Here is a 26,030-nt window from a genome sequence, read left to right as displayed (position 1 = left end):
AGCACTGTTTCCTTCCACCTGCTTTTTAGCACAACCTCTCACAGAGGTTTGTAAGTGTTCCTGGCACTGGTATGACCTCTGGAAGAACTTCATTAAACATCAGCTCCCACTTATCTATTCAAATGCCCAAGTATTAGTAATTCACATAGCGTGTGCTTCCCCTGTAGGGTCTTATAATGGGGTAACCAACTTTATAATACAGTAATCCTAGGTCCCTCCCTCTTGGAAAGTAAAAGCATCCCTCAGGCACCTGCAGTTAAGAGATGACTGGCAAAAGGGACAGGGACTGGGAACCAAAAGATAGAAGTAACTTCCATGCTGTAGGAATGGCATGTCATCATTCATGTGTGCTGCTTTTGAACTATCTTGGAGATGGCTCAAGCTGGGAAGTGAAATAGCTTTTTCTGCATGTCTGCCTTAGCTGCCTCCCAGACTGTGCTGCGCTTACACACAATCCAGTGGTCAGTGCTCAGCAGCCATTTGGGAAGGAGCCCCACGTCAGTGCAGCAGGTCAGGACTGAGCAGCACCAGCAGAATGGGGCAGAGAGCACCTTAAAACCAGATTTGCAGGATGCATTGCAAATCCCATCCACTGTGCTCTTGCAGAGTTATGTAGGATCATGTCCCAGCTGTGGCACAGGCCTGAGCTAAGGTGTATGAGCTTACTTCCCCGACTTTCAGACCCTTCACAGGAAAGCAAAAGATATCAAGTTCATCAGAGGGGCCTGACAGAGTAACAAGAATCATCAAGATACATTTAAGGCCTTTCTCTGTTTTTTCCAGGAGAGAATCTTTCTCACTGTGTCCAACTACATTTTCACAGCAATTTTTGTAGCTGAGATGACACTGAAGGTAAGTTACTGGAGATGAACAGCTCAGAGCCTTTTCCCAGTGTCAGGAACAACATGGTTCATGTTTGCTCAGCACCCTTCTGAAATCTCTCCATCTTTTCAGTGTGACAATCCTTCCCTCTACCTTGGTAAAGACAGATACTGCCTGGGGTTGAATCCTCTCTTATTGGGCATGAAGGGGATGTTTATCCTAGGCTTTAAATCCAAAGGGATCTTAGTATCCAGGAGGAATAGCTGTCCTTCAAGTATGGATTTTGTAATGATGTCAAATGTCCATTCCCTTTCTCCTGGAGCAGGAGTGGGGGAAATGACAACAACATTAATAACATGCTCTTAGTTGAGATAATTATTCAATAGGTGTCTAAGTACTTTGCAATAACAGGGAAATCTTGTTATTCCCCTCTTGTGATTGGGAAAGAGTCCTAAAACTGGGTGCCTGAAGTTAAACCCCTAAAATTCAGACCTGAATTACAGCCATGATTTTCAGGGTGTTCAGCTCTCCCCAAGGCCAGCGATTTCTGTAGCATTTGCTGGCATTGAGAACTTCTGAGAATCTAACCACCCCCTTAGGAGCCAAAGTATGGGGTTTGGTGCCTGATTTTACCTCCCAGGTGATCTCTGGACTGGGAGACTTGTCCCAGATAGGTGGTATGGCAGGGAAGGTTTCCTTTGTGCTCCTGTTACTCAGGGAGGCAGAGGAAAGGTGAGAGGACACCATGGCCCTGTTATTTCTGGAGTTCTGTGCCACCACTTTCCCCAAAGTCATTTTCCTTCATAGCCTTCCAGGTGAAAGGAAAAGATGATGAGATGATGCTTCAGTGTCATGTGAAGTTGATAACTGTTCCCCATCTTCCCCCTCTCTCCACGGCTGCCCTCTGCCAGGCAACATGGAGAGGAGCCATTAAACCCCCTCTCCTCTCCCCTCTCTTGCAGGTGGTCTCTCTAGGCCTGTATTTTGGGGATCAGGCTTATCTCCGCAGCAGCTGGAACATCTTGGATGGCTTCTTGGTCTTCGTGTCTCTCATTGACATTGTGGTCTCAGTGGCCTCTGCTGGTGGCGCCAAAATCCTGGGGGTGCTGCGAGTCCTCCGGCTGCTGCGCACCCTACGTCCCCTCCGGTCAGAGTCCCACCGAGCACTGCTCGGTCCTCTCTTCCCAGCGGGTTCCCCCAGGAAGGGTCCCAGAGTGAGATCCCACTGTGCCAGGCAAAGTGTGGTCTTTGTCAAGCCATAAGCCACAGAGAAGTTCCCATTAGCCATATGGCTCTGGCCTTGGATGTACCTTATCAGACAACCAACCCATGGGACAGAAGAGGCTTTTTAGTTACAGGAGAGTGATCCCCACTGATCGGTCACTGCACAGAGAGAGTGGGAGTCTGTTGCTGCTGAAAATGCTTTGCTTAGGCCAAACATTCCTGCCTTCTCCCTCTGTCACCCCTCCCCTTCCTTCCCTTCCAGAGTCATCAGTCGAGCCCCTGGCCTGAAGCTGGTAGTGGAGACACTCATTTCTTCCCTCAAGCCCATAGGAAACATCGTCCTCATCTGCTGTGCTTTCTTCATCATCTTTGGCATCCTGGGTGTGCAGGTAGGTTGTTACTGCCCATCAAACAGCCGCCGTGCCCCCACCCCTACCATGGGCACTTGTACTCCCAGGTGCTACAACAGGCACAGGGAACCAAGCAGAGCAGGAGGGGCAGGCAAGCCAGGAAAGTTTTTTGCACCTGCCTTCCTCCATGAGCTGTCTCCCACCATAATGTCCCTGCAGCCAGGTGCTCAGCTGCTGGATGTGCAAGACAGAAGTTAATGCTCATACCTGGTAGCAGTTGGATCAGGGTTTGAGTCAGCGTTACAGGGAGACCCCAGGGCTGGCACAGCACAGGGCTTGCTGGGCACATCCATGTCACACCACATGGCAAGCAGCTCAGCGCCTGCTTGCACAAACCCTGCCTCCAGTCAGCTGTTTCTCCCCCTCGCTCTGCGCCCTAAATCCACCCACAACCTTCTTTTATTTTTTTATTTAATCCTCTTTATTTTCAGCTGTTGCATTGCAGAGGAGCAAGGGCGTGGGTGTTACTTCCATCTCAGGGAATGCGCTATACTTAGTCTGCTCTGATGCATCTGTACAAATGCACAATCCAGTACCTTCCATGTGGGGAAACGAGCCCTGGGCAGACAAGCCACAGTAGTGCAGTGCAGCTTTGTGAAAAAAAAGTATCTGAGAAGCAGGGGATATTTTTTCTGGTTCTTTACCCTCAGATGAAATCTTCTTTTCCCATCAGCTCTGTCAGTAACTGAGAAGCAGGGAGGGGAGATTACTCCTGGGGACTGAATAGAAGATTTTTTTTTTTCCTTTTGAGCCAGTGGCTCTAACTGCACTCAGAAAGGCTGCCCTAAAGGTTGTCAGATGGTAAGGGCTTACAGTCATTGCTGGTCTGGGGCAACAGAGGAGGCTGAAAAGCCAGGTGTTGGTGGCCCTGGCTCCTTAGCAATGTTTGAGCCTGTGCTCTACATCACGTCCCTACCTGTCATGCTCCACCTGGCTTGCAGCCCTGCAGCCTACCCACCATCTTGGGTACATCCCAGGGAGCATGGGGAATCCTGTGGGGAAAGGGGCTGATGGGGTTACTCCTCTCCTGCAGCTCTTCAAGGGCAAGTTCTACCACTGCCTGGGAGTCGACATCAGGAATATCACCAACCGGTCCGACTGCGTGGCCGCCAACTACAAGTGGGTGCACCACAAGTATAACTTTGACAACCTCGGACAGGTGAGTGCCCATGGCCCCTGTCTCTGATGGGAACCCAGCACAGGGTTTGTCTCCTCCTCTACATACCCTCCCCAGGGCACAGATGCAGTGCCTGGAAAGCCTGATCCTTGGGCCGGGAGGGATGTTTTTTTGTTGTGGGTATCCATGCAGAAGCTGTGTCACTAGTGGGTTGGTATCAGGATGATGCTTACAGGTTGTGGGGGAAAGAAAAGTGGTGGCAGCAGAGAGCTTGATTTTCTTTTTTGTCCTGCTGCAAAGCAGATGTTCTTCACAACCTGTCTGCTCTGGTGGGTCTGGCTGCACATGGCTTCCTGTCTCCCCCCCAGCTCCACAGGGGAAGGAGCAGGTTTTGATGCATGCAGAGACACAGGCAGAAAGAGTATTTCAATGTTGTGTGTGTTAGAGCATAAACCCACTTTTTTTTTTTTTTCCCAGCCTGTCAGATGCACCTGCTCCACATCTGCTTTGCTTTGTATGTTGCAGGCTCTGATGTCCCTCTTTGTTCTGGCTTCCAAGGATGGCTGGGTCAATATTATGTATAATGGGCTAGATGCTGTAGCTGTTGACCAGCAGGTATGATGACTTCCTTGTAAAAGGACCTTTCTTCACTTTCCTCAGGCTAGTAAGGCAGAAGCATGATTTAACATCCTGCTTCAGACACCTCCCTCAAACCAAGAGTCCCTTCCAGGGCCCTTCTGAATCCTTTGCTCACCTATTTCAAGGGGCCATAGTCACGCCTGGTCTATGCAGGGAGGTGCAGCTGTGGCTGTTCAGTGGGTGTCTGTAGTAATTCTCACCCTCAATTTGGATCTCACAGCAGGCCTTTATCTATTTGTAATGATGGAGCAACAATGATATGTGCCTTTCTGGGCAGGTTGGCTCCCTTCTGGCCCACAGATGGTTATTTTAATACCCTGTAAAGCAGGGACTGTCAGGCTGCTGCCTACTCCATTCCTCTACTGCTAAGGCAACAACCTTGATAATGTCCAGTGTAGGCACTTGCCATGGGATGCACTACCAGAGGCTTGAACCTCGGGGTTGATGGTCCATTTACCTCTGAACCTCTGCACAAGGTGCACCACTGTTGGTTTTGTAGGCTTTTTGTCAGGAAACCCAGTCAAAGTCAGGGCCTCCTTTCTCTCTGAGCCTGAATGACATTTCTATTCCAGTCTCGTTGCCATTTTGGTGGTGTGTGGATGTGGTCTCTGCTTGCCCTCAAGCCAAAGGTGTTCCCAGGTGCCTGGACCACCTGTTTTACCACATACTGGTGGTGTACTCGACCTGTGGCTGGGGTTGTTGTGCCTGAATTGTAGGTGACTCTGTGTAGGTGGACCCTTGCCCTTGATTCCCACCTGCTCCATCAATTGCCAGCTGATGCCAAAATCCAGTCAGCCAATCACAAACTGCCTTGCCTATAGCTCCAGCTCTTCCCAGCCCACTCCCCTGATTTCCATATGCCCTCCCCACCTCCCCAGCAGCCAATCACCATGGCAGGTCCCACCCCCATCATTTCCATACCACCATGCATCCAACTGGTTGACCGCCTCTGTTCTCCCCTCTTCCACCAGCCGGTGACGAACAACAACCCCTGGATGCTCCTCTACTTCATCTCCTTCCTCCTCATCGTCAGCTTCTTTGTGCTCAACATGTTCGTGGGAGTGGTGGTGGAGAACTTCCACAAGTGCCGGCAGCACCAGGAGGCTGAGGAGGCACGCCGGCGGGAGGAGAAGCGCCTGCGCCGCCTGGAGAAGAAGCGAAGGAGTAAGGCACAGCCTAAGTGTTTGGTCGGTTCGTAGGCCAAGGTTTTCTGAGAAAAACCTTCTCCTCTTCTTTTTCTTTCCCAATGGACCAGTCTCCAAAATGCATTGCTTGTAGCTGCACTCTCAGCCTTACTCCCCACGTCACTGCCATGTTGCTACACGCCTCACCGGGGTGGTCTGGGGAAGAGGGGTGGCTGACGAGGTCTGCTGGGACTCCGGGGAAGCCGCTCGGGTTTTAGAACCCTGCCTCTTGGGAGATAACATGTGCCAAAATTACCCCTGTGCACCTGCTGACATGTGCTGTTGACACAGGATATGCACACATCAGTACACCTCCGGGGCTTGGGATAGTCCCATCTGGGCTTCCTGCAACCCAGCTGGTGGTTGGCGGAAGATGTGGACAGGCCATCCTTTGTGTTTAAACCAAAATTTAAAGAATGAGGAGGGGAAAAAAAAGAGGAAGACTCCTGTGTTTTATTCCTGGCTCTTTCCATCAATGTTGCAGTGTCACTCCTTCCGGTCCCAGACACTCTGGGGTGAAGCAAGCCCTCTTCCTTGTATTTCCATCCTGTTCTGTATTACTTTTAGACAAAAATTGCAACAACATACTCACCCCTGGAAATCATCCCTACTACCCTAGACTGATGGTTTTCTTCCATTCACAGTCCGTGGGCATGCTTTCCCTTCCTCTGCTCCAGTTTTCCCCTCTCCTGTGACACCCTGGGGCCTCTCCTGGAACCATCTGCTCCCTTTTATCATTTGTGATCTTAATTTGTCGAGGCATGAAATGCTGATTTAGCACCATTTGCCCAAACATAGACTAACAGATTTTCTTTCTAGCATTCCTTTCGTTGTCCTTTTTCTACTTATTTTTGCCCGCTTCTACTTTCCTCTTTTTTACATTTTTTCCCCTCCTTCCTATGTCCCCTATTTTTTACCTATGCTTTTCTGTTCTTTCTCTCTCCCGCTGACATTTCCTTTTCTTTCAACACCTATCACCACTTTTATCCCTGTTCCCTCCTCAGTGTTTCTTACCCATTTCTCTCTTTCTTCCAATTGCTTCCTAACTCTGCCCATCTCCCTCTTTCCACTGAAGAGGCGCAGCGTTTGCCGTACTATGCTACGTACTGCCCCATACGCCTCCTTATTCATTCGGTCTGCACCAGCCACTATCTGGACATCTTCATCACTTTCATCATCTGCCTCAACGTGGTCACTATGTCCTTGGAGCACTACAACCAACCTGTGGTGAGTGAGATCATGGAAATAAGTCATGCCTCTAGTCATTATGTTATTTTGCTACAGCTCTCTGATGACTACTGCCCACCAGAATAGGTAGGACACTTGAGTGTCTCTAAAAAATACAGTTAAAGAGTTAATGTAGTAGGCAAAGTTATGTGAAGAGTTTTGTATATATCCAGAAAGGTAGCCCCTACTCAAACACTAGTTATCCATAAAAATCAATAAACATAAGGTTTCTAAGCAAGAGTCAGGTCCCTAGAAAGCACAGTGCAATTAAGTCTCTGTGCTTTATATTAAGTGGGTATGTGGGTCACTCAAATTTAGCTTTCTGGTCTGCTTTGTATGTTCCCCTGGATCCTAACAGGACGAGTGATGGAAATAGCAGTGTCTTGGGAGCTTTAGGCCTTGCATCAGATTTCCAAATGTCAGTCCAATCCTCCTGCCATATGGCCTGAGCTGAGAGGACTAGAGTGGCTTGGTTGTGTGTCATGGCATAGGATGTCTTTACCAAGCCACCTTTTTTGCATAAGAGAATCTGCAGGGACAAAGCACTGAGCAGAGCCTTTCTCAGCTGCAAGGGCTGATTCCCCACAAAGGGCCTTCAAGGCCAAATAAGTTCTGTACTTTGGTTGGAACACTCTCAGTGTTCCTGGCAAAGCTCTAGATGCCTCTGATGGAAAAAATGTATGCTGCACGTATCAAAGGAGCTTTCTGCCTCCATGTGTAGACAAAGCATTCATCGTGACATCTGCCCAGTGACATTTCAATTTTCTCTTCAGGAGAACCTTGGTTGAGGTGAAAGCTCAACCCTGGTTGACCCTTGGTTGAGGTGCCTGAGCAGACGCTGTCTTAAGTAGCTCAGACTTTGATTGGGAACTGAATCTTTCTGTCCTCATTCAAATCTACTTCCAGTATCCTCTGTTTCTTGCCCATCTTCTCACCTTTCATCTTGCCCTTGATGGTGCCCAGTTTTACTCTGTAGGAACTCTCAACCTTTATCTATTGTCATCCTCACATCAGGCCTTTGTTCCTGAACAAGTCACTCCTTTTCCTTACTTCTCAGCTAGTTCCCCTGGAATGCAGGTCCAGCCATGCCAGCCTGCTGTCAGGCTGTGCTAAAGAATCTTGCCAAAGTGCTTCAAACACTTCCAGTACAAAGTGCCACCAAATGCTAGCATGATGTGTGCCTGCCCCGGACCAAGGCACAGAGGGGTTTCTTCCCATCAGCGATAACATATGCACAACTGGAGTAACCTTTGTGCCTCACTTCTGGTTGATAGCTATGCCAGTGCCATTGACATGGTGGCATGAGCTACTGGCAGAGGAGAAGGCTGATGGTACTTGGTGCATTATCCTCGCCTCCCTGTTATGCTGAGCAGTACAGGAGAAAGGAGCAGTAACTGATCCTGAGAACAGCATGGGGTAGAGGGATCAGCTGACGGTTGCCCTTAGTAGGTAGCCTCAGCATTCAAGTAGGTGGGAGGCATGGGGGACCTCATCATGAATTCCTGGCACTCAGGAGAGTCTCCCCACAGGTTATGTTCTTGATGTTGCTTTTGCCTCAATTCTTTACCCTCTCTTTCTGCTGGCAGTCCTTGGAGACCGCCCTCAAGTACTGCAACTACCTGTTCACCACTGTCTTTGTGTTGGAGGCAGTCCTCAAGCTGGTGGCATTTGGTCTGCGGCGATTCTTCAAAGACAGGTGAGCAGAGGGTTATGTCAACCGTGGCTGTGGGGCAACTGGATTTGGGGTGGAGGTCTTGAGGATAGATCCCTATCTGGAGCATGACATGGTAGCAGAGTGCCCTGACTGCCTCCCAGTTCTGCACAGCATGGACCTAGTCTCAGCCTGCATGAGCTGCAATGCCTAGGCAATAGTAAGAGTTGTCCAAAAACTGCTTCTTGGTTGGCATCTGCTGGTTAGGCTAGAAAGCAAAGAAGGTGGGGCTAGAGAGAGACATTTTTTTCCTGTCCTTGAGGCAAACTGGAAGCATGCTGAACCAGAACGTATATAATGAAGCTGATTCTAAGTAGTAAGGCCATAAAAAGCTGAGCCCATTAGTCAAAGCATAGCACCATAGTAACACAGCTCCATGCTTTCAGATCAGGCTGGCTTGCCTCTGGCTGCTCAGGGTGTGTGCAAAGTGAATCTCTGTTTGTCTGCAAAAGCCCATATAGACTGACTCAGAGTGGGGCCTTGAATTCATACATAAAGAAATATTTAGGTTAAAGTGGAGACAATTCACTTTCTTTTTCAGGGAAATGGAAAAACTCCATCTTCCTTTATTCTCTTCAATTTTTCTTCTTAAGGTGGAACCAGCTAGACCTGGCTATTGTGCTGCTGTCTGTCATGGGCATCACGTTGGAAGAGATTGAAATTAATGCTGCTCTCCCAATTAACCCCACTATCATCCGGATTATGAGGGTGCTGCGCATTGCCCGGGGTGAGAGAGACACTGGCTAGAAGTGGGGGTGGAGTGGGGAGTTGGTGCCATGACTCATGGAGCAGCGGCTGTAAAGTCTTGGTCTCCCCCTGTCCCTAGCCCTGGGAGGGAGGCAGGGGATGTGACAGAGGACAGCCTAGAGGCTAAGACTTTCTGGATTCCTTAAGCCAGGCATTTAGATGCGGTGGTTTTAACAGGAGGTGCAGGGCCACAAGGGTGAGTAGGTCATGCAAGAGCTGAACTATCCCTGTTATTCTTTTATGGGACAAGTATGGCAGTGGTGTCTGGAGAAGGGGCCACCAAGCAGGTTGAAGTTTGCACAGGGAGGGGACTGAATCTTCCTGGTGGTGGCCAAGATGTGCTAAGCTGCCTTAACAGATGGTGGCTGGAGGAAGAGAAAGTGATGGAGTGAAATATCAGAACAGAGGGAGAATTGTGATACACAGTGCTGGGAGGAAGAGAACTCTTTGCCAGACTGTCTGGGTGAAGCAGAAGTAACCTTATAGGTATGGGTGGCAGAAACAGAATATTTAGTAAGAAGGAAATGCACTGGAGGAGAAGGAACCACTGGGGTTGTACAGTCAAAAGAAGTGGGCAAAGGGAGAAGGGGGCCAGGGAGGGTAATACAGTTTTTCTAGGGCAAGGGGAGACATGACATCTGTCTTGTGCTACTGCCATTAGTAAGCCACACAAAGAATGGATGTTCTGAGCTCAGCCTGAGTGACACTTCTCTTGTGTTTGTTGTGGCAGTTCTGAAACTACTGAAGATGGCCACAGGAATGCGGGCACTGCTGGATACAGTTGTTCAAGCCTTGCCACAGGTAAAACAGACCAGCTACCCCAAAGACTCTTCTTCTATCGTAGAATCACAGAATAGTTTGGGTTGGAAGGGACCTTTAAAGGTCATCTAGTCCAACTCCTCTGCCATGCACCCTTTTTCCAAAGAATTGATTCTTGTGGAGTCTCCGAGGTGGTGTCTACTGTGTTGTGCAGGTAACTGCCTGAAGGTGACGTCCAAGTTTTCATGTCAGTCATGTGGGTACAGTTTTCCTCAGACAGATGTTGTCCTGGTTATCATGTCATCACAGGGGTACAGCTCACCTCATGTCTCTGTTCTCCAGTGGGTGAATGAAGTAAGGCCTGATTCATGGATAAGGACAGATTTCTTCCCATCATGTCTAGCTAGTGTCTACCACTTGTGGCTAGTCCCCAGCTGCTCTCTCGCCTCTCCATAAGAAGAGGAGAGTGACTGGCAACCATTTCAGGAGGAAAGGAGGTCTTTGCATCTCTTCCCCTCTCACCCTTCCCCACATTCCCCCCTTTTTCCCTCCTCTCTTTCATTCACACTCTTGTCACTCCTTTTCTTAGCTAGTGCCTGCCCCTTCCTGCTTTCTTTTCCTCCCTTCTCCTCCCGCATCCCTTTGTGTTTGAGCCTCTCATGTATGAGAAGCAGTGACGCACTCTGTTGTGGCTCACACAGCCGGCAGTTAAGTGTCTACTACAAGACAGCTAGACAGAAGGATTTCATGAGCTGTGAGCGGCAGCTGTTCCTGAATGAGATGCTGACACGGTGCTTTACACAGTCTTCAAGCCCACTGTGAGGATCCTCCGTGATGGATGAGCAGCCAGGGAGACTGGTCTCCTTCCTTTCGGATCCTCCAGAGAGAATTGTTAAGCAAGGAGTAATGGCACCAAGTGGCTCTGCTGATCATACATCAGACCATTCCCCTGGCAGGCCCTGAGCAGGCAGCTATCTTGCATGATATCAAAATGCACGGGCATTTGTCAGTTGATTTATCAGCTAATGTGCCAGTCTCCGTGAGTGATGCAGAGCTGAGAATCAATCTGAAAACAGCATGAGTAGTTACCCAAGGAGTTTTCTTCTGATGTTGTTGACAATAAATGTCAATATGAATTAGGGGAATCTCGTGGCACAAAAGCGAGGGAGAAACAGCATGATCTTTCCTGGGTCTTGTGCTCTGTTGAATCTCTCATGCTTTTCATTATACAATAATAATTTGTATTGTTGTCTAATAATATAATTCATATATAGGATATATAATAATATTGTCATCCAGGATAGTCGGGGGCTGAGATACAATGGACAATGGAAAGAACAGGAGATTAAGGGTGTTCTTACAGCAGGCAGCTTTGGGCCAGTAACGTTTATTAGTTTTAGCTCTACTGCCCCAGGCTGGCTCAGTTCAGCTTCTTTGCACCTTGCTCTTTTCCACTCCAGGAGCTACAACAGCTGATTTGCTCAGGTGAGGATCTGGATTGGAGCAGGTCTCCAGATCCAGCATCTGCATGTCTGTGTCATGCTTATTCTGCAACCCAGATAAATGCAACACAGAGATATTAAGAGCTGGCTGAAGTAGTACCCAGAAGCCCTCAGTAAGAGGACTCTGCAGTATATTTGTACTTAAATGGTGACACTCAACTTCTACCCCCAAAATATAAAGAATAAATAGGGGAGGAGGAAATGTTCATATCCCTGTCATGCAGATAGAGAAACCGAGTCATCGGAGCGAGGTGTTTTGCTTAGGATAGCAAAAGGCACAGCTGGTGCCAATTCAGGCCTCTGAGCCCTCTGTCAAGTCCTAGCCACAAACCACAAGTATATTATTCCATACTTTATACATTCTGGCTTTTCTCTCTCACATTCACCTACAGGTCCTTTGCTAACCAAGATGATAGGTCAGGTCTTCTGGAGGTCATTAATATCTGCCACAAAACCCTCAGAAGCAGATGTCTAAAGGTCAGGAAGGTAATACCTAGTAGTGCTTAGTCCTTGCTGCATCAAAGCCTATGATCAATCCACTTCCTATTGATTGGCTTTTGCTTCCTTCTATAACAGATTGGTTTTGTTTAATAAAGTTATACAACAGAGGGATCAAAAATCACTTCATGGTTAAAGTTGTGTAAAAATCTGCACTTAAAGCAGGGCTAAAATCCCCCAGTTTCACTGTTAAAAGATTGAATTTAGTCTCCATATTTTATACACTGAGTCTTCAGGGGACAATTGAATTATCTGTAATATTATTCTCCAAGATTTATCGGCTTTGCCAAAAGAAGCAGTTTAAAATAAGCTGTCCTTTCCCTTGCGCTTTTTCCTCCTTTCGACCTTTCTCTTTATGTTCCTAGAGCACAGACTCACATCAGGGATTTTGGCTTGCTAATGGCATATAAGGCATCTCCAGTTGTCCTGTTTCAATTCCCTTCCTGTCTTTGTTATACTGCAACAATTCTTAATAGTGACTAGTGCTTTAATTTTAAAGAGCCCTTTGAAAATTTAGCCCTTAGCTAAGTTTTATTAACTCCTTTTTCTTAATGCCCTGTAGATGCAGACCCAGTGGTGTGTGTTCAGAGCATTTACTATGATGTCCAATTTAGTCATCAGAAATAATTTCTTCCACTAAGTATGTAGGAAACCAGGATCTGGCATGCCAGGGGAGTGGGTGGGCTGAATCATTCATTTCTCTCCTGAATTTGGATGGCACGGCAGCTGCAATGACTAAATTAGACTCCTGAAGTGGATGATCCTAACAAAGGCCCAGTGACCACATGCATTCAGACCAGATACTGTTTAGTTTTCCAAAAACGCCCATATACCAGTTAGGCCTTTAATTTTTCCCTGCCTTCTCTTGCTCTACCGATGTGTGCTAACCATTTCTGGCATTTTCTGTTATTGTTTAACCAATCTCTTCCAAACCCCCCATCCTGAACTTCATATATAACCCAGCTGCCCCATGTGCTGGGAGGCAGGACATTCAGAGGCAAGCAGTGATTCGGGAGAGCGAGGACTTAGGGGCAGTGCCCATGTTGCTGGTGGCACTGCTGCCTTTGTGCACCGTGAAGGAGCAGTCCTCGCATTGCGGGGTTTCCAAACAGCGGCTGCTGGAGGCCCAGAAATCAGGCTTTGACCTATTATGCTATAATCCATAGCTTGTCCTTCACCCAGCCAAACTGGCCTCGCCTTCTGTGCCCCTGATCCTGTGTGCTTGTCTTCACCTGGCCCAGGAACTGCACACTTCAGTCAGCCCTGGCCAGAGCTTGTGCTGAAGTGGATGCAACTGGGAAAAAAGCATCCTTCAAGTCTAGTTGCAACTGGAGCCATCACTGGTGATTTCCCAAGTGTTGAGCAATTGTTTGGTTACATTTATAGACTGGGAATTTGCTGCTGTCTCCAGGCTTTGAAAGATAGAAACACTTGCCTGTACAGATGAAATAGGCTTTGAGGCTGGCTGACCATGCCATTTGCTTTCAGGTGGGAAACCTCGGACTGCTTTTCATGCTCCTCTTTTTCATCTATGCTGCTCTAGGAGTGGAGCTCTTTGGAAAATTGGGTAAGTCTCAAGCAGACCATGCTCCAGTGTGAGCTACAGACCCGCTGGGAAGCTCAGGTTTCTCAAAATCAGTACTCATTCAATAAAGGGACTGAATTACTTGGTGGCCTTTATTCTCCCTTATGAGTAATTGATATGAGATGAATTTCCCTCTAAATTGTTATTGTCCTAACAGCCCAACAAAATAAAAGAAGTGTCTGGTTTCTCTTTCATTCTTAAACTTTTGGTTTTTTCTGCACTGCCTACTTTGATACTGCCTTCAAGATTACACAAAAAGCTCAGGGAAGGCTTATTTATGTCTCTTGCTATGGAATACTGATCAAGAAGAAAGGCAGCACAACATGTTGGGAAGATCTCCCTGAGCAACTGAGTTACACTGCCTGGTATCCCAGGTCTGGGCCATCAGGGATCTTTCTGTATTGCTGGGCAACAGCCAAGTGTTAGGCAGGGTGCTGAGGCCATTACCTGAGGTCTCCAGACTGTGAGAAGCCTAAAGTCCCCTTCCCCAGTTCCTGCTGTTGATCTCAGGGCTGGCAGTGTGTCCTCTCCTGATAGCTGTGATTCCCTTCCTTTCAGTATGCAATGATGAGAACCCCTGCGAGGGCATGAGCCGCCATGCCACCTTTGAGAACTTTGGGATGGCCTTCCTCACGCTCTTCCAGGTGTCCACAGGCGACAACTGGAATGGGATCATGAAGGTAACTGGGCCTCAGGGGTGTTTATGTCCTTATTGTGGGGAAGGAGAAATTATGATGTGTGCTCTGTTCAGCAGTGCTTGGGCTAGAAAATGGAAGGAGCACAGGAGCTGGGTTGCTAGATAAGGTCCCTGCTTGGGCCAGAATCTCGTTCCCCACCATGGTAACTCAGACCTTGGGCTCACCTAATCCTACAGACGTCTGGCTGGGAAAAGTGCAAATTGTCCTTGGGAGGAACAAGAAGACTGTCCAGGCTAAAAGGGAATATCCACTGTCATAAGGCCTGTTACCAAAGCTGAATGTAGGTGCATTGGACATGGCACCCATCTGCAGAGCTACCAGGGCAATCCAAAATAAATACTTCCTTCTTTTAAAGGAGAAGAGAGAGAAAGTTCTTTGAACACATACAGTGCTTTTGAGTCTAGGTGGGAGAAGGCAGTACCAGACTGCTCAGTTTTGTTCTTGCTCACGTGTGTGGCTAAAGTGGCAGCAACATGTGATGGTCTGGAAGTAGTTTGTTCTGTATGCCTTTGGACATATTTGCTCTGAAACAGTGCAAGATCAGATAGTGTCCTTGATTCTTTGAGGACCTCATGATCCCAGAGGGTGTGGGGTGATAGAAACATTTGCCCTGTTCTTTTCATTGGCATCAGTGTTTTTTGACAGAAAGAGCAGCCATACTTGTATTCTTACTTTAGTCCTTCCTTCCTTCCATCGTTCCCTCTCAAACCCCTCAAGGATACCTTGCGTGACTGCAGCCACGATGACCGGAGCTGCCTCAGCAACCTGCAGTTCATCTCCCCACTGTACTTTGTCAGCTTTGTGCTCACAGCCCAGTTTGTCCTCATCAATGTGGTGGTAGCTGTGCTCATGAAACATCTCGACGACAGCAACAAGGAGGCCCAGGAGGATGCAGAGATGGATGCTGAGATTGAGCTGGAAATTGCACATGGGTTGTGCTCCCGCAAGTCAGGCTCCCCAAATTCAGGACAGGGAAAAGGAGCAGGAACAGGAGGCGGCGGTGGGAGAACAGATCCTGAAGGACATCTGTGCATGAGATGTTACTCTCCAGCACAGGTGAGTACACCTTTGAACTTACCAGCCAGACTGCAGCAAGTAGCCATGGGGAGAAGCTGGGCAGCCTAGATGACTGAGGACTTAGCAGTACCAGATAGACTCTTCGACCTCAGAGTGAGAGGTTTGCTGTCAGCAGTAGACTTTTAAGTTGGTAGCATTGTGTGGGGACAAGGCTGTGACAACAGTGGGTCGTGTTCATTGTCATCACGGTATAGGAACCTGAGGGTCAGCAGAAGAGAGATGGAGCATATCAACTAAAGGTGTGTTAGGAGCAAATCTGAGAGGGGAGCTCAGGAGAAGAGAGCAGGGGAAATGGCAGATCAAGAGTGAGGCACTCCAGCAGAGCTGGAAGGGAGGTGTGAGCAGTGCCATGGTGCACTGACAGTAAGTGAAGACAGTCCCTCCTTTTTTTTTTTTTTTTTTTTTTCTTTTTGCATTGAACTCTAGCATCTTTACACACCCTAAGAAGCAAATGCTCCCCCAGTGACCCTGTGCAGGTACCTGCAAAAAAGGTGCTGCTCCAGATGAGTCAGGGTGGAGAACCCAGCCCCAAATTCACATAAAACTGTGAAGCAAAAACCTCGGCATTCTTAAAATGATCTCTCCCATCCTCCCCCCTTTCTTGTCCCCTAGGAGAACTTATGGCTGGACAGTGTCTCTTTAATTATTAAGGACTCCTTCGACGGGGAGTTAATGATCATCGATAACCTATCGGGCTCCGTCTTCCATCATTACTCCTCGCCGGCCATGTGCGAGAAGTGTAACCATGACAAGCAAGAGGTAACCTGCGTACGAGGATGCGTGAGGGGACTCTCCCCCCAAGACCTGCACACTCACACCCACATGCCCGCAGGTCGTCCGATGTGTGCTCCTGGCTGTAGATTGTGTAGACAGAGAGTTTGTTGACCTGTGTTTGTCATCTGTCATGAATTGCTGATACTGCCTCTAGTACAGGCTTGCCCTCCTTAGCCACGGGGGGATGTTTGAGGTGGTGGAAAGATGAGATGTGCCAGGACACAGGTCAGGAGGGACTGAATGAGCTGTAGAGAAATGACTATGAAGGTGTCCTGGCAGTTCTTGTTGTGTTCAATTCTGCAAGAAAGGCAGAGGTTCAAGCTCATGTTGTACGGAGGACTCAAAGGATTTCACGCCAATGACAGCACTCAGGGGCAATTCAGTAGGAGATTTAAGCATGTGTTTTGTCTTCATTTTAAACATGTGCTTGCTTGTTCCCTGTTGCAGTTGATGAATTAAGAACATGCTTAAATGCCTTGTTGAATGGAGTCACCGTCTGTGAGCGAGGATTGGTTTGTGGTGAAAACCAGTTAATTAGTTTGAGCAAAAACTAAATAAAAATGGGCCCATTGAGAAAGTTTGAGAGTCTCTCTTCTGATGTAGAACCTGTTAGCTGACAAATGGGTTGTTGCTAAGAGCAGGATGCCAAATGGCTTAGACTTGTGCTTCTAAAGTTAGATGCTTTGGAAAACTACTTCCTACACAATTAGTCTTTCCAGGTTGTGAAACTTCAGGAGCAAAGTAGTCTGGGAGAAGTTAGGTGAGTAGCAGAATTAATTTTATTTCTGAAATAATTTTGTTGTATGTAAGCACTATGGTCATGGTCAGACTTGTAACAGTAGCATATCTGACAGTAAATAAGTACATCAGTGGCAATCTTCACCATCTCCTTCCTTATACCTAACTTGATATATTTCTATTGCTTATAAAGAAACCGGGAAACTTGGGAAGAGAGCTCTCATTGGCAGGTTACTCTAGCCATATTTGAAGAAAACAATATTTTGTTTGGCTTCGGATGGCTACTTCTGACGCTCTAAGTTTTTTCAGCCTTTCAGCTATCTGTTTGTTCCCATAACTTGCCTTTGAAAGTATCAAAATGCGAACATTGGTGTAGTTTATCGGTATTGCAACATTTCACAAATGGATGCTGCATTAATGCAGCCAGATAACTAGTTTTCAATTAACTGTGATTTCCACTGGTTTACCCGAGTCCTTATATTCAGCAGTTGGTCCTCAGCCTTCTCAGAAAATCAGGTCTTCTAAGACATTCTACCCATGATTAAGACATGATTACCCCAAAATTAAGTCATTTGCAGCTAGTTTGCTGCATTTGAAAACCTTCCAGATAGTCTTCAGTATCCTGCCTAGGAATGAAGGCAACAACGACAGATTTTCTTACCTTCCCAGCAAGGAAACTAAGCAGCAAATTCTTCAAGTGCAAGCCACGGCAAAGAGTTTAACAGAATAATCACAACCAAAAAATTATTCTTAGATCATATTTTCTAATGGCTGTTACAGAGCCATAAATTATTTTTCAAAATTGATATTTCAATACATCTAAAATGTGAAATTGAAAAGAAATTATTTATATCTGCAGGAATAACTTTAGTAATAAAATGTAGATATTTTATTTCTGATCATATGAATCAAAACTACAGCTCAGGATTTTAAGTCACAGTTGATCATGAATTTCTCTTCATATTTCATAGTATAAAAAACACTGAGGAAATTTCAACAGGAAATCACTGCATGGATCACAGCTAGGCTTGTCCCAGCACTAACACAAGCAGTGCACATAGTCATTAAATTAGGATGTACTCTGGTACATCAACATATCTGAATGTCCATTGTATACACAGACAGAATTGTACTGTCTCAGAAGCAATCAACAGCAAATTTTATAGGCAAAACAGTTTTTATCTAGTCCTATTCAATATACGTGTATTCAAACAAAATAGTACACTTGCTGCCTGCCAAATCACCCTTAGCTCTGCCCTTGTGACAAAAATCACATACTAGCCAAAAATGTTCACTCCCATTTCATTTGTAGTTTAATCTGTCAAGATGCTGAGCACAGTGGATGGGCACAACACTTAAACATATGCTCAAACTTATTAATATGTGCTTTTTGCGGCATTGAGGAGAAGTGCTCACCATCTTTCCCAGTTATGCTGCTGGCATCTTATTATCAAACAAATTGTTTGTACAATGAAGAATTTTTGTAATCATGGCTCTGTTTTTAAGGCAAGTAGTTTTTTTCTAAGGGATATGTGTGCATGGTTCAGTGTTTCAGGTTGATGTCCCTGGCAGTTTTCATGGATTATGCTCCTAGTGAACAGCCTCTTCTCCCCTCACTGCAATTTTAAAAATTTTTTCCACTACAATTTTAAAAGTTTTTCGTTCCTCATCTTTAGTCAGAAGATTTTTAAAAATTTGCAGTAAGGGAAGTTATAAGAACAAAACTTTTTTTTTCATACTGCTAACCTCTTCTCTTGTCATCACTATCCTTTCACTCTTGGGCTGGTTGACAGTTAGACATCTGTGTATTGGTGGTTGATAGTGTGTTTAGCCAGTGGCAGGAGTTTGCCAGTGAGCAGCGGTGAATAGTGTTGCCACACATGCAGTTTATCTTTTCATTACTTTGATGATTATGGTTTTTTGTGTAGGTCCCAGGGTGGCCAGAATTTGTGAGCAAGCGGTTCAGTGAAGAACAGACTATTCTGGCTTTTGTTGAAACCTTTTTTTATGGATGGAGAAGGTAGTCGCAGATGTTATCACATTTCACGCTCGTGTCTCTACAAGCACAGCTGTAAGGCTGTTCTGGTGTAACAAGCACTTAGGCGAGTAATGGATGAGTACACGCATTAAGTGGGACTGAACGAAGACTGTGTTTCTCTACACAAGTAGTTGCTGACTGGTGGCTGTGTCGTATGCTTGACATAACTTCTTTGTGGGCTCTCTGGTGCGTCCGCGATCTGAGCAGCAGTTGTTGATTTTGGGCTCTCTTCATGGTTGAACAGCACTGTGTTCCTGTGTCAGAATAATATCCTAAATAAGGATGTCATTTGTGCCCTTTATTTAAATCCAGCTCTGGCTTTCCATCCTGTTTATTCAAAGTGCATTATCCCTTGGATGGAGGGATCCTCTTCCAGTCTCTGGCACTGGCACAAGCCACTAAACTCCCAGCTCGAAGGAGTCATCTCTCCAAATGTTCCATGTGCCCTTACAGCACAAAAGCTGTACCTGCCTCTTGCAAACACAAACACGGGGGAGGTCAAGATAAATAGCCAGGAAGCAAGCTGTCCAGACTGAGACAACCCAGAGTATAGCTCTCAAGAGTCAGGTGCTGGTGGTGGGAACTAGTGGGACTCTAGTGACCAGTGACAGAAAGCCAAGCACAGGAGGGACAGAGCAGTTGCTTAGGCTACTAGAAAAAGGAGATGCTTTTCAGGTATTGTGGGAAAGAGATGTCAGGCAGAGGGGAATTGAAAGCTTGGAGCAAAGAGGATGGGAGAGGGACATCTATGGTATGAAACAGGCCAAAAGATGAAGCAAGGTCAGGCATGGAACTGAAGTGGAGATGAGGCTCAAGGATGAGAAAGATGTGGTGGTCAGACACGGTTTCAGAAAGCAAGAGAGCACAGATATGAGTGGGCGGGAGGGGTGAGTTTAGGGATGGAGAGCAGGATGGGAGATGGTGTTAGCTGAGGTCTTGGGTAGGTTAGAGGTGAGGGGAGAGGGAAGACACAGGGAAGCTGGAGGGAAACAGGGTTTCAGTGATGAAGGTAAGATAATATGTAAAGCATGATACTGGCATGGACTGCGAGAGGCATGACTATCCCTGGAATGAAAGCACCTTCACATTTAAGCAGGGCTGTCCGTGGCGCCTTCGGAGAGAGGTCTACTCCTCATCCCTCAGCAGAGCAGACTGCCTTGTCGTCGGCCTGAGGGAGCCCTCTCCCCACCCGGCTTTACTTGCAGGGCCTTGTGCCAGCCGTATCGCTGGGACAGATTCAGGACTCCTTCCTCCAATTCTGGCACTAGAGGAGCATGAACTGGCGATGGGCTGCTTGCAGATCATATGTTCAACCTTCCTTAAAAAGTGGATTCTCCTGCCAGCCAAGGTCTGGGTTAGGCCGTACCTGATGTATCCAAGGAATATAACCTAAAATTGATCTCGGGTCTACAGGCTCTCACTTATCCACCATAAACAGTGTGACTGCTTGAGATGTGGATGCTAGGCATGACCTGTGACAGCTCCTTTCCCTTCCTGCAGGTCCAGCTGGCTGAAATGGAAGCATTATCCCTCAACTCAGACAAGTCCTCTTCCATCCTTCTAGGAGATGAGTCAGACAATCGCAGCACTTCTCAGCTGAGTCCTAAGGAGATCAAGGTTAGCCCCGGGTGGTCATGGGCATGTTGCACTGTGTGCTGTATTTCTGTTCCTGCTCATTTGAAGTGCTCTGTATTCATCCAAGTGTCACTGCTGAGGAATATAAACTCTGGTCACTTTTCAAGAGTTTCTGCATAAAGACATGTTGTGGAGAAGGATTTGAGGATATAAAAAAGGATATATGGTTTTGAAAGGTCTCTTCGCTACTGTCAGTAACTTCCTCTGAATGAGCCGAAATTTAGGGGATTTGGGCTCGAAACCTGAGCATCTCTTAGCTAGCTTGAAGGTATCTTCAGAATCAGACCTTCTTGAGGCTTTGACAAGTCTACTCTGTCATCTGCCATTCAATTTCACAAGGCTTTGTCCTCACTTATTTTTTCCAGCAGGATGGCCAGGAGAGCCCTGACTCCAGTGGGGTAGGCGATCTGGGGGAACACCTGCTCCCAATATCCAGTGCGGATAGCTCTACAAACCCAGACAGTTACCTGTGTGAAATGGAGAAAACTCCTTTCAACTCAGTCCAGTCTTGGCTAAAGCATGATAGTACCAAAGGTGAGCATGGCTTTCATCATTCTCCAGGTCTGCTGAATGTCTGGGTTGGTTCAGGTCATCTGCCTCTCTCCTGCCTCCCTCTTGCCAGGAATGGAGTTAATGTGATGTGGGGTTACACTAACCAAGAATTAACTTTGAGTTTGCCAGTCTTCAGGAATGGAATGAGGAGCAGTACCTTCTTTTGCTGCTAGATCTTATATCCTCCCTCAGACTTGCATATGTGAAGCATTGTTAAAGAGCTGATTCCCATTCACAGTAGTGCACCCGTGCATGGTCAGAGAAGAGCGAGGACAGAGTCCCCTAACATGCCAGCTGGATGAACTGTGCTCACTCAGCATGGTAAAATGTTGCTGCCACCTGAGACCCGGCTCCTCAGGTGCAGGTTCAGGGTAAAAGTAATACGTGTCTGCCCTTGGTAGAAGTGCTCCAGTTCTACTCTTGAGCAAGCTCTGGCCTCTTGTGGTTCCCAGGTTTCCCAAACCACCAGTTTATCTCCACTCATCCCTTGCCTTGCAGAATCTGGGATGAAAGTCCTCTGGCAGTGAGACATAGTTGAATCAAGGACCTACAGCTCAGTATTTCTCTGCAAGAGCAGCAACAGGAGAAGCAAACTGGGCTATTGCTTGATGGCTCTAAGCCATCTTAGATCTTCTGGGTCTGGTGCAGGTTTTGGTCCCTGTGTGGGAAGTGAGACCCATGGTGTGAACACTAGACTGAGGCTTCTTGGGCAGGAGCGTGTGTTACTACATATCCTCCGTATACTGGACTTGCAGGACCATTGGTGTAACAGCAGCAAAGGCATCAAATCAGAGACCTCCTCAACTTCATTATTTTTCTGTTTCTGTTCTTCTCCCCATTTCTTTTGGTACTTTGTCAGTCCCTCCCAGCCCCTTCTCTCCAGGTGCGTCTTGTCCTCTGTTACCTGTACCAGCAGAATTTTTCCACCCAGCCATCTCTGCCACCCAGACAGGGCCTGAGAAAGCCTCATGTCCACGCAACCTTCCTAAGATCTCTCTGCAAGGCTCATGGGCATCACTGAGATCTCCAAGTGTGAACTGTTCGCTGCTTCATCAGGTGAGGACCCTCGCTTCCCTCTGCTAGGGAAGCTTGATCCTTCACATCACAACCAAACAGCAGGGGCTGAACAGGGAGGAGGACGAATGAAGGAGAGGTCCAGGTCATGGGCTGGGTGACCTGGATCTAACCTGTTTGAGGAGCACAGTGCACTGCAGAGTGCAGGAGGGTTGGGGAGGAAAGAGGGTTGTGTAGCAAAGGGGTGTTGTATAGCTCTCACCCCCTGAAATCATACATTCTTCTACTTTGGATCAAAAAATAGTTTGACGGCTGCTGCTAGCCCCACACGAAGATGAAATCACATCACCTTTTCACTCACCCCTGGGTCCCCTGCACTGAGTGCACCGCAGACACCTGCATGCACAGCAGCTGCAGTGTGAGCCAGGGAGATGGCAGCCACACAGCCACCTTGGCTCCTCGTAGCACCATGACTCTGGATCATGCACCTGCTTGGTTGGAACAGGCTTCTCCCCACCTACCTCCTCCATAGCCCTTCATGCCACATCCACACACTGCATCCCTGAGCTCGCTGTTTTCCCCTGCCCACTTAGCTCTTACATTCCAGAAAGGTGCTATCTCTTCCTGAAAAGGCAGCTATTCCTCACTAATGAAAGAGAAGAATAAAACTGTTGAGGGAAGATCAAATGTCTCTGAAGAGCAGAAGCGGCAGACATGAAAGTCCAATAGACACCCTTGTTACTGTTCTTGGATGATACTCTCTGAACAATTCCTGTTTGAGGAGTACAGGGACGCTATTCCAGAAAAACTAAAAACTAAAAATAAAATCATATGTTTTCCAGTTCTATGTGACAGACACTGTTGGCACAATACAAATGTGTATAAATTCACCAGGGATACATTTAGCCTCAAGCTTAGGCCGCTTGAGTTGTGGTGTTGAAACTTCTGGTATAAGTTTAGACATGAAGAGAAAGAGCTCTGGAGCTGCCATACCACTGGGGCAAAAGTACTGAACTATTGTGAAGGAGAAATTGGTAAACTTCTGATTATGTGATACAGACTGTATTGAATAGCTGTGCTTCAGGAGACCAGATCCATTCCCAGTGCTGTGTCCCAGTAATGATCTCACAGCACAGACCAATTTCCTAGGAACAAGAGAAACAGCTTAACTGAGTCCTGACACAAGGAAATTAAGGCTCTTTCCTTCCTGTTGGAAGGGGACCCTGCCTTTCTGCCCTAAATACCATCATTGCCACTAGTGCTGGTCAGAAGAACCATGAGGACTCTTTTCTCTTCCCAAACATTGCTGATTTTTTAATGAGAGGCAGTCTATGTACAGAGCCTGAGCTCTAGGTACGCAAGTCCCCTGACTTCTGACCAGCTGATGGTTTTGATGTGTCCACAGCCCGTGTGGCAGGTTCACAGGGAAGCCAAGAGTGAAGACCCACAGGGAACCTTGGCTCCGCTGCCTCCTGGACCACCAGTGGTCAGGCACAGCCCAGCAGCAGGGGTTGCAGAGCTCACAGACACAGCATTCCTTTCCTTTGGTGGAGCATTTCACATGCGAGGGGAAGATTCATCCTGGAGCAGAATGAAATCAGAGCTCAAAATATTGATCCTTTCCTCCTCCTCCAGAAGGGAGGCTGGGCAAGCTGCATGGCTGGGTGCTTTGTAGCTTTGCTCAGGTGGTTTATATCTGCTCTCCCTGGCAGATGAGAGTGAGAGAGGAATTGGAGTTTTCCTGCTTTTTCTGTAATTTTGGTTTATTTTCACATCCCAAAGTACTCAAAAAAAAAAAAAAGTAGGCATAGTCTATTGCCCCCTGCCCATCTCTTTCCTGAGAACTGTGTTTTCACACTCCTGGTCCCCAGGCCCCCGACAGCGATACCTCGCTGGACAGCCAGAGCAGCAGCTCAGCAGGCAGCCTGCAGACCACGCTGGAGGACAGCCTCAACCTCAGCGACTCTCCCCAGTGCACCCTGGACCTCCCGGTGGCTCTGTGTCCCATGCCAGCTGCCGGCAGCCAAAGACCCCTGGCAGCCCCCCTCTCCCCCACCTCCCGCCGCCGGAGCCTGCGGGGCCGGGGGCTCTTCAGCCTGCGAAGCATCTGTCGTCACCAGCGCAGCCACAGCAGCGGCGGGAGCACCAGCCCCGGTTGCACCCACCACGACTCCATGGACCCCTCGGACGAGGAGGGGGCGGGCAGCAGCCTGCGGGGGGGCGGCAATAACAGTGAGCCCTCGGAGACCCTCAGCAGCCTCTCGCTGACCTCCCTCTTCTCGCCCCCGCCACCGGGGCTGACGCTGGTGAAGAAGTGCAGCAGCACCAGCAGCCTCCACGCCAGCCCCTCGCCCCGCCGCCCCACCGCCCACCACACCAAGCCCTTCTACACCGTTGACCCCCGGGGCTTCCTCTCGATGCCCTCCTGGGTGACGGACTTCTGCAAGGACACCCCCTCGCCCGGGGAAGGAGAGGAGCCGGATGGGCCTGGCAGACTGGGGACAGGGGACCGCAGCTCCCCACTCCCATCTGAGCTGGAGCTGGGCAGCGGAGTCAGCAAGAGGAACAGATGAGGGTCCCTGGGGCACAGGGAGGGAGCATTTGGCCGCCAGCATGGGGAGCATGTCTCTCTAGCTTCTCCCCAGCAGCAGTTCCAAAGGATTTGCAAGAAAAAGAACCAGGCAAACAAAAATTTATAAATATATATATATACGTAAATATATATATATATATAGAATAAATACTCTGGTACCGTACCTCAGAGGCGTGGGAGAGTGCAAGCAATACGGGAACAGTCCTGCCCGAGGGCAAGACCTGGACCATCACTGCAGAGACTATAGTGACAAGAAAAGGCCATGGGGCTGGGAGGGATGGGACCCTCCAGCCAGGTGACTGCCGCGTCGCAGCTGTTTAGTTATATACATATACATATATAGAGAGATTGATTTATTTATTTTTTTTACCGAGAGTATATGAATTTCAGGAAGTGCTAAGGAGGAACAAGTAAACGGGCTGAAGGAGGTGCTACACCAAACAAGAAGGGTGGGGGTGAAGGGAAGGGAATCAGGGTGAGCAGCAAATTAAGAGCATCTGGGGTTTGCCTTGCCTGTTTCTGGAAACTTCCTTATTGTCCATGCTTCCATTTCAAACATTAAAAATTGTGGGCCAGATCTTCAGGTCGAGCGTAAATTGGCAAAACGTGATTCTGCGCTTCTGTTGGTGTAAAGCAGCAGAGCTCTGGCTTGAGATGGATTCATGCTGATTTACAGCAGGTGAAAATCTGGCCCCGGCAGCAGGGAAAAGCAAACAGCCATGGAGCACGGGAAGCCTTTTGAGGTGAAAAGCCTTGCTTTGAAGGGAATGTGTGAACACAGCGGGCACGCTCATGGGAGGAGGGGATGGAGGCTACGTGGCATATTTTTGTTGTTGTTTTGTTCTTTTTGTCTTTTTCATTTTCCAAAGAAAGAAAACTGCTAATGGAAAAAAAATACGAGATACATGGAGAAATTTGGAGTGGGAGAGGCAGGGTGGAAGGGGAGGGGCAGGTAAAAAGGGGAGAGGAAATCGAACTTTTCCCCCTTTCATTTGCAGTAATTGTGATACTTTATTTTAGAAGCCCAAAGGTGCAAAAATCATCTCTAGAGAAACCTATCTGTTATTTTTGTATCTATAGCTATATATATTAAAAGAAGACAAACCCTAGAATTTTAAAAAAGACAAATAAAAGCAAAGGGGGCTTCAACAACACAAAATGCAGTCAGTCCCCTGGCTGAGGGCTAACCCTGTTCCAAGTCCCAGCGGGAAGACCCTACAAGAACATCCTCAGCTTGGTGGTGGTTCTGCCTCCTCTCCAGCATCAACTTCATCCTCTGGCATCTTCCCGATTTGCATCAGCATAGCTGGGAACAGAGTCCTGCTCAGTGCCAACCACGGACACGGAGAGCAGGGAATATTGGCGCGTGTGTGTATGTATGTGTGCGCGCGCGAATGTAAGGATGTTTACGTGTGTTGTGTCCAGGCTAACTGGCTGACCAGCGGGAGAGATGTGGGAGAGGGAGGAGGAGACGTGCAGCTGTTCT

The 26,030-nt window shown here is 47.7% G+C and overlaps 1 protein-coding gene across 1 annotated transcript in view; it reads left to right on the top strand.

Annotated features, from left to right (window-relative positions):
• Positions 1 to 25,421, top strand: part of CACNA1I (calcium voltage-gated channel subunit alpha1 I) — an 88,425-nt gene extending 63,004 nt beyond the window's left edge. Inside the window, exons 18-35 of the mRNA XM_075752200.1 lie at positions 784 to 852; positions 1,785 to 1,969; positions 2,309 to 2,435; positions 3,490 to 3,615; positions 4,099 to 4,188; positions 5,184 to 5,376; positions 6,472 to 6,623; positions 8,210 to 8,319; positions 8,928 to 9,061; positions 9,812 to 9,882; positions 13,329 to 13,407; positions 13,984 to 14,105; positions 14,841 to 15,179; positions 15,813 to 15,959; positions 20,251 to 20,367; positions 20,751 to 20,919; positions 21,797 to 21,993; positions 23,823 to 25,421. Of these exons, the coding sequence (XP_075608315.1) occupies positions 784 to 852; positions 1,785 to 1,969; positions 2,309 to 2,435; positions 3,490 to 3,615; positions 4,099 to 4,188; positions 5,184 to 5,376; positions 6,472 to 6,623; positions 8,210 to 8,319; positions 8,928 to 9,061; positions 9,812 to 9,882; positions 13,329 to 13,407; positions 13,984 to 14,105; positions 14,841 to 15,179; positions 15,813 to 15,959; positions 20,251 to 20,367; positions 20,751 to 20,919; positions 21,797 to 21,993; positions 23,823 to 24,524 (3,129 nt within the window). The 3' untranslated portion in view covers positions 24,525 to 25,421. The remainder of the gene's footprint in view (positions 1 to 783; positions 853 to 1,784; positions 1,970 to 2,308; positions 2,436 to 3,489; positions 3,616 to 4,098; positions 4,189 to 5,183; positions 5,377 to 6,471; positions 6,624 to 8,209; positions 8,320 to 8,927; positions 9,062 to 9,811; positions 9,883 to 13,328; positions 13,408 to 13,983; positions 14,106 to 14,840; positions 15,180 to 15,812; positions 15,960 to 20,250; positions 20,368 to 20,750; positions 20,920 to 21,796; positions 21,994 to 23,822) is intronic.
• Positions 25,422 to 26,030: the final 609 nt, after the last annotated feature.

This window comes from Balearica regulorum, chromosome 1 (assembly GCF_011004875.1).
Source record: "Balearica regulorum gibbericeps isolate bBalReg1 chromosome 1, bBalReg1.pri, whole genome shotgun sequence".
Taxonomy (NCBI): Eukaryota; Metazoa; Chordata; class Aves; order Gruiformes; family Gruidae; genus Balearica; species Balearica regulorum.
Note: the sequence above shows the minus strand (reverse complement) of the source record. Positions and strands in the feature narration are given on the sequence as shown.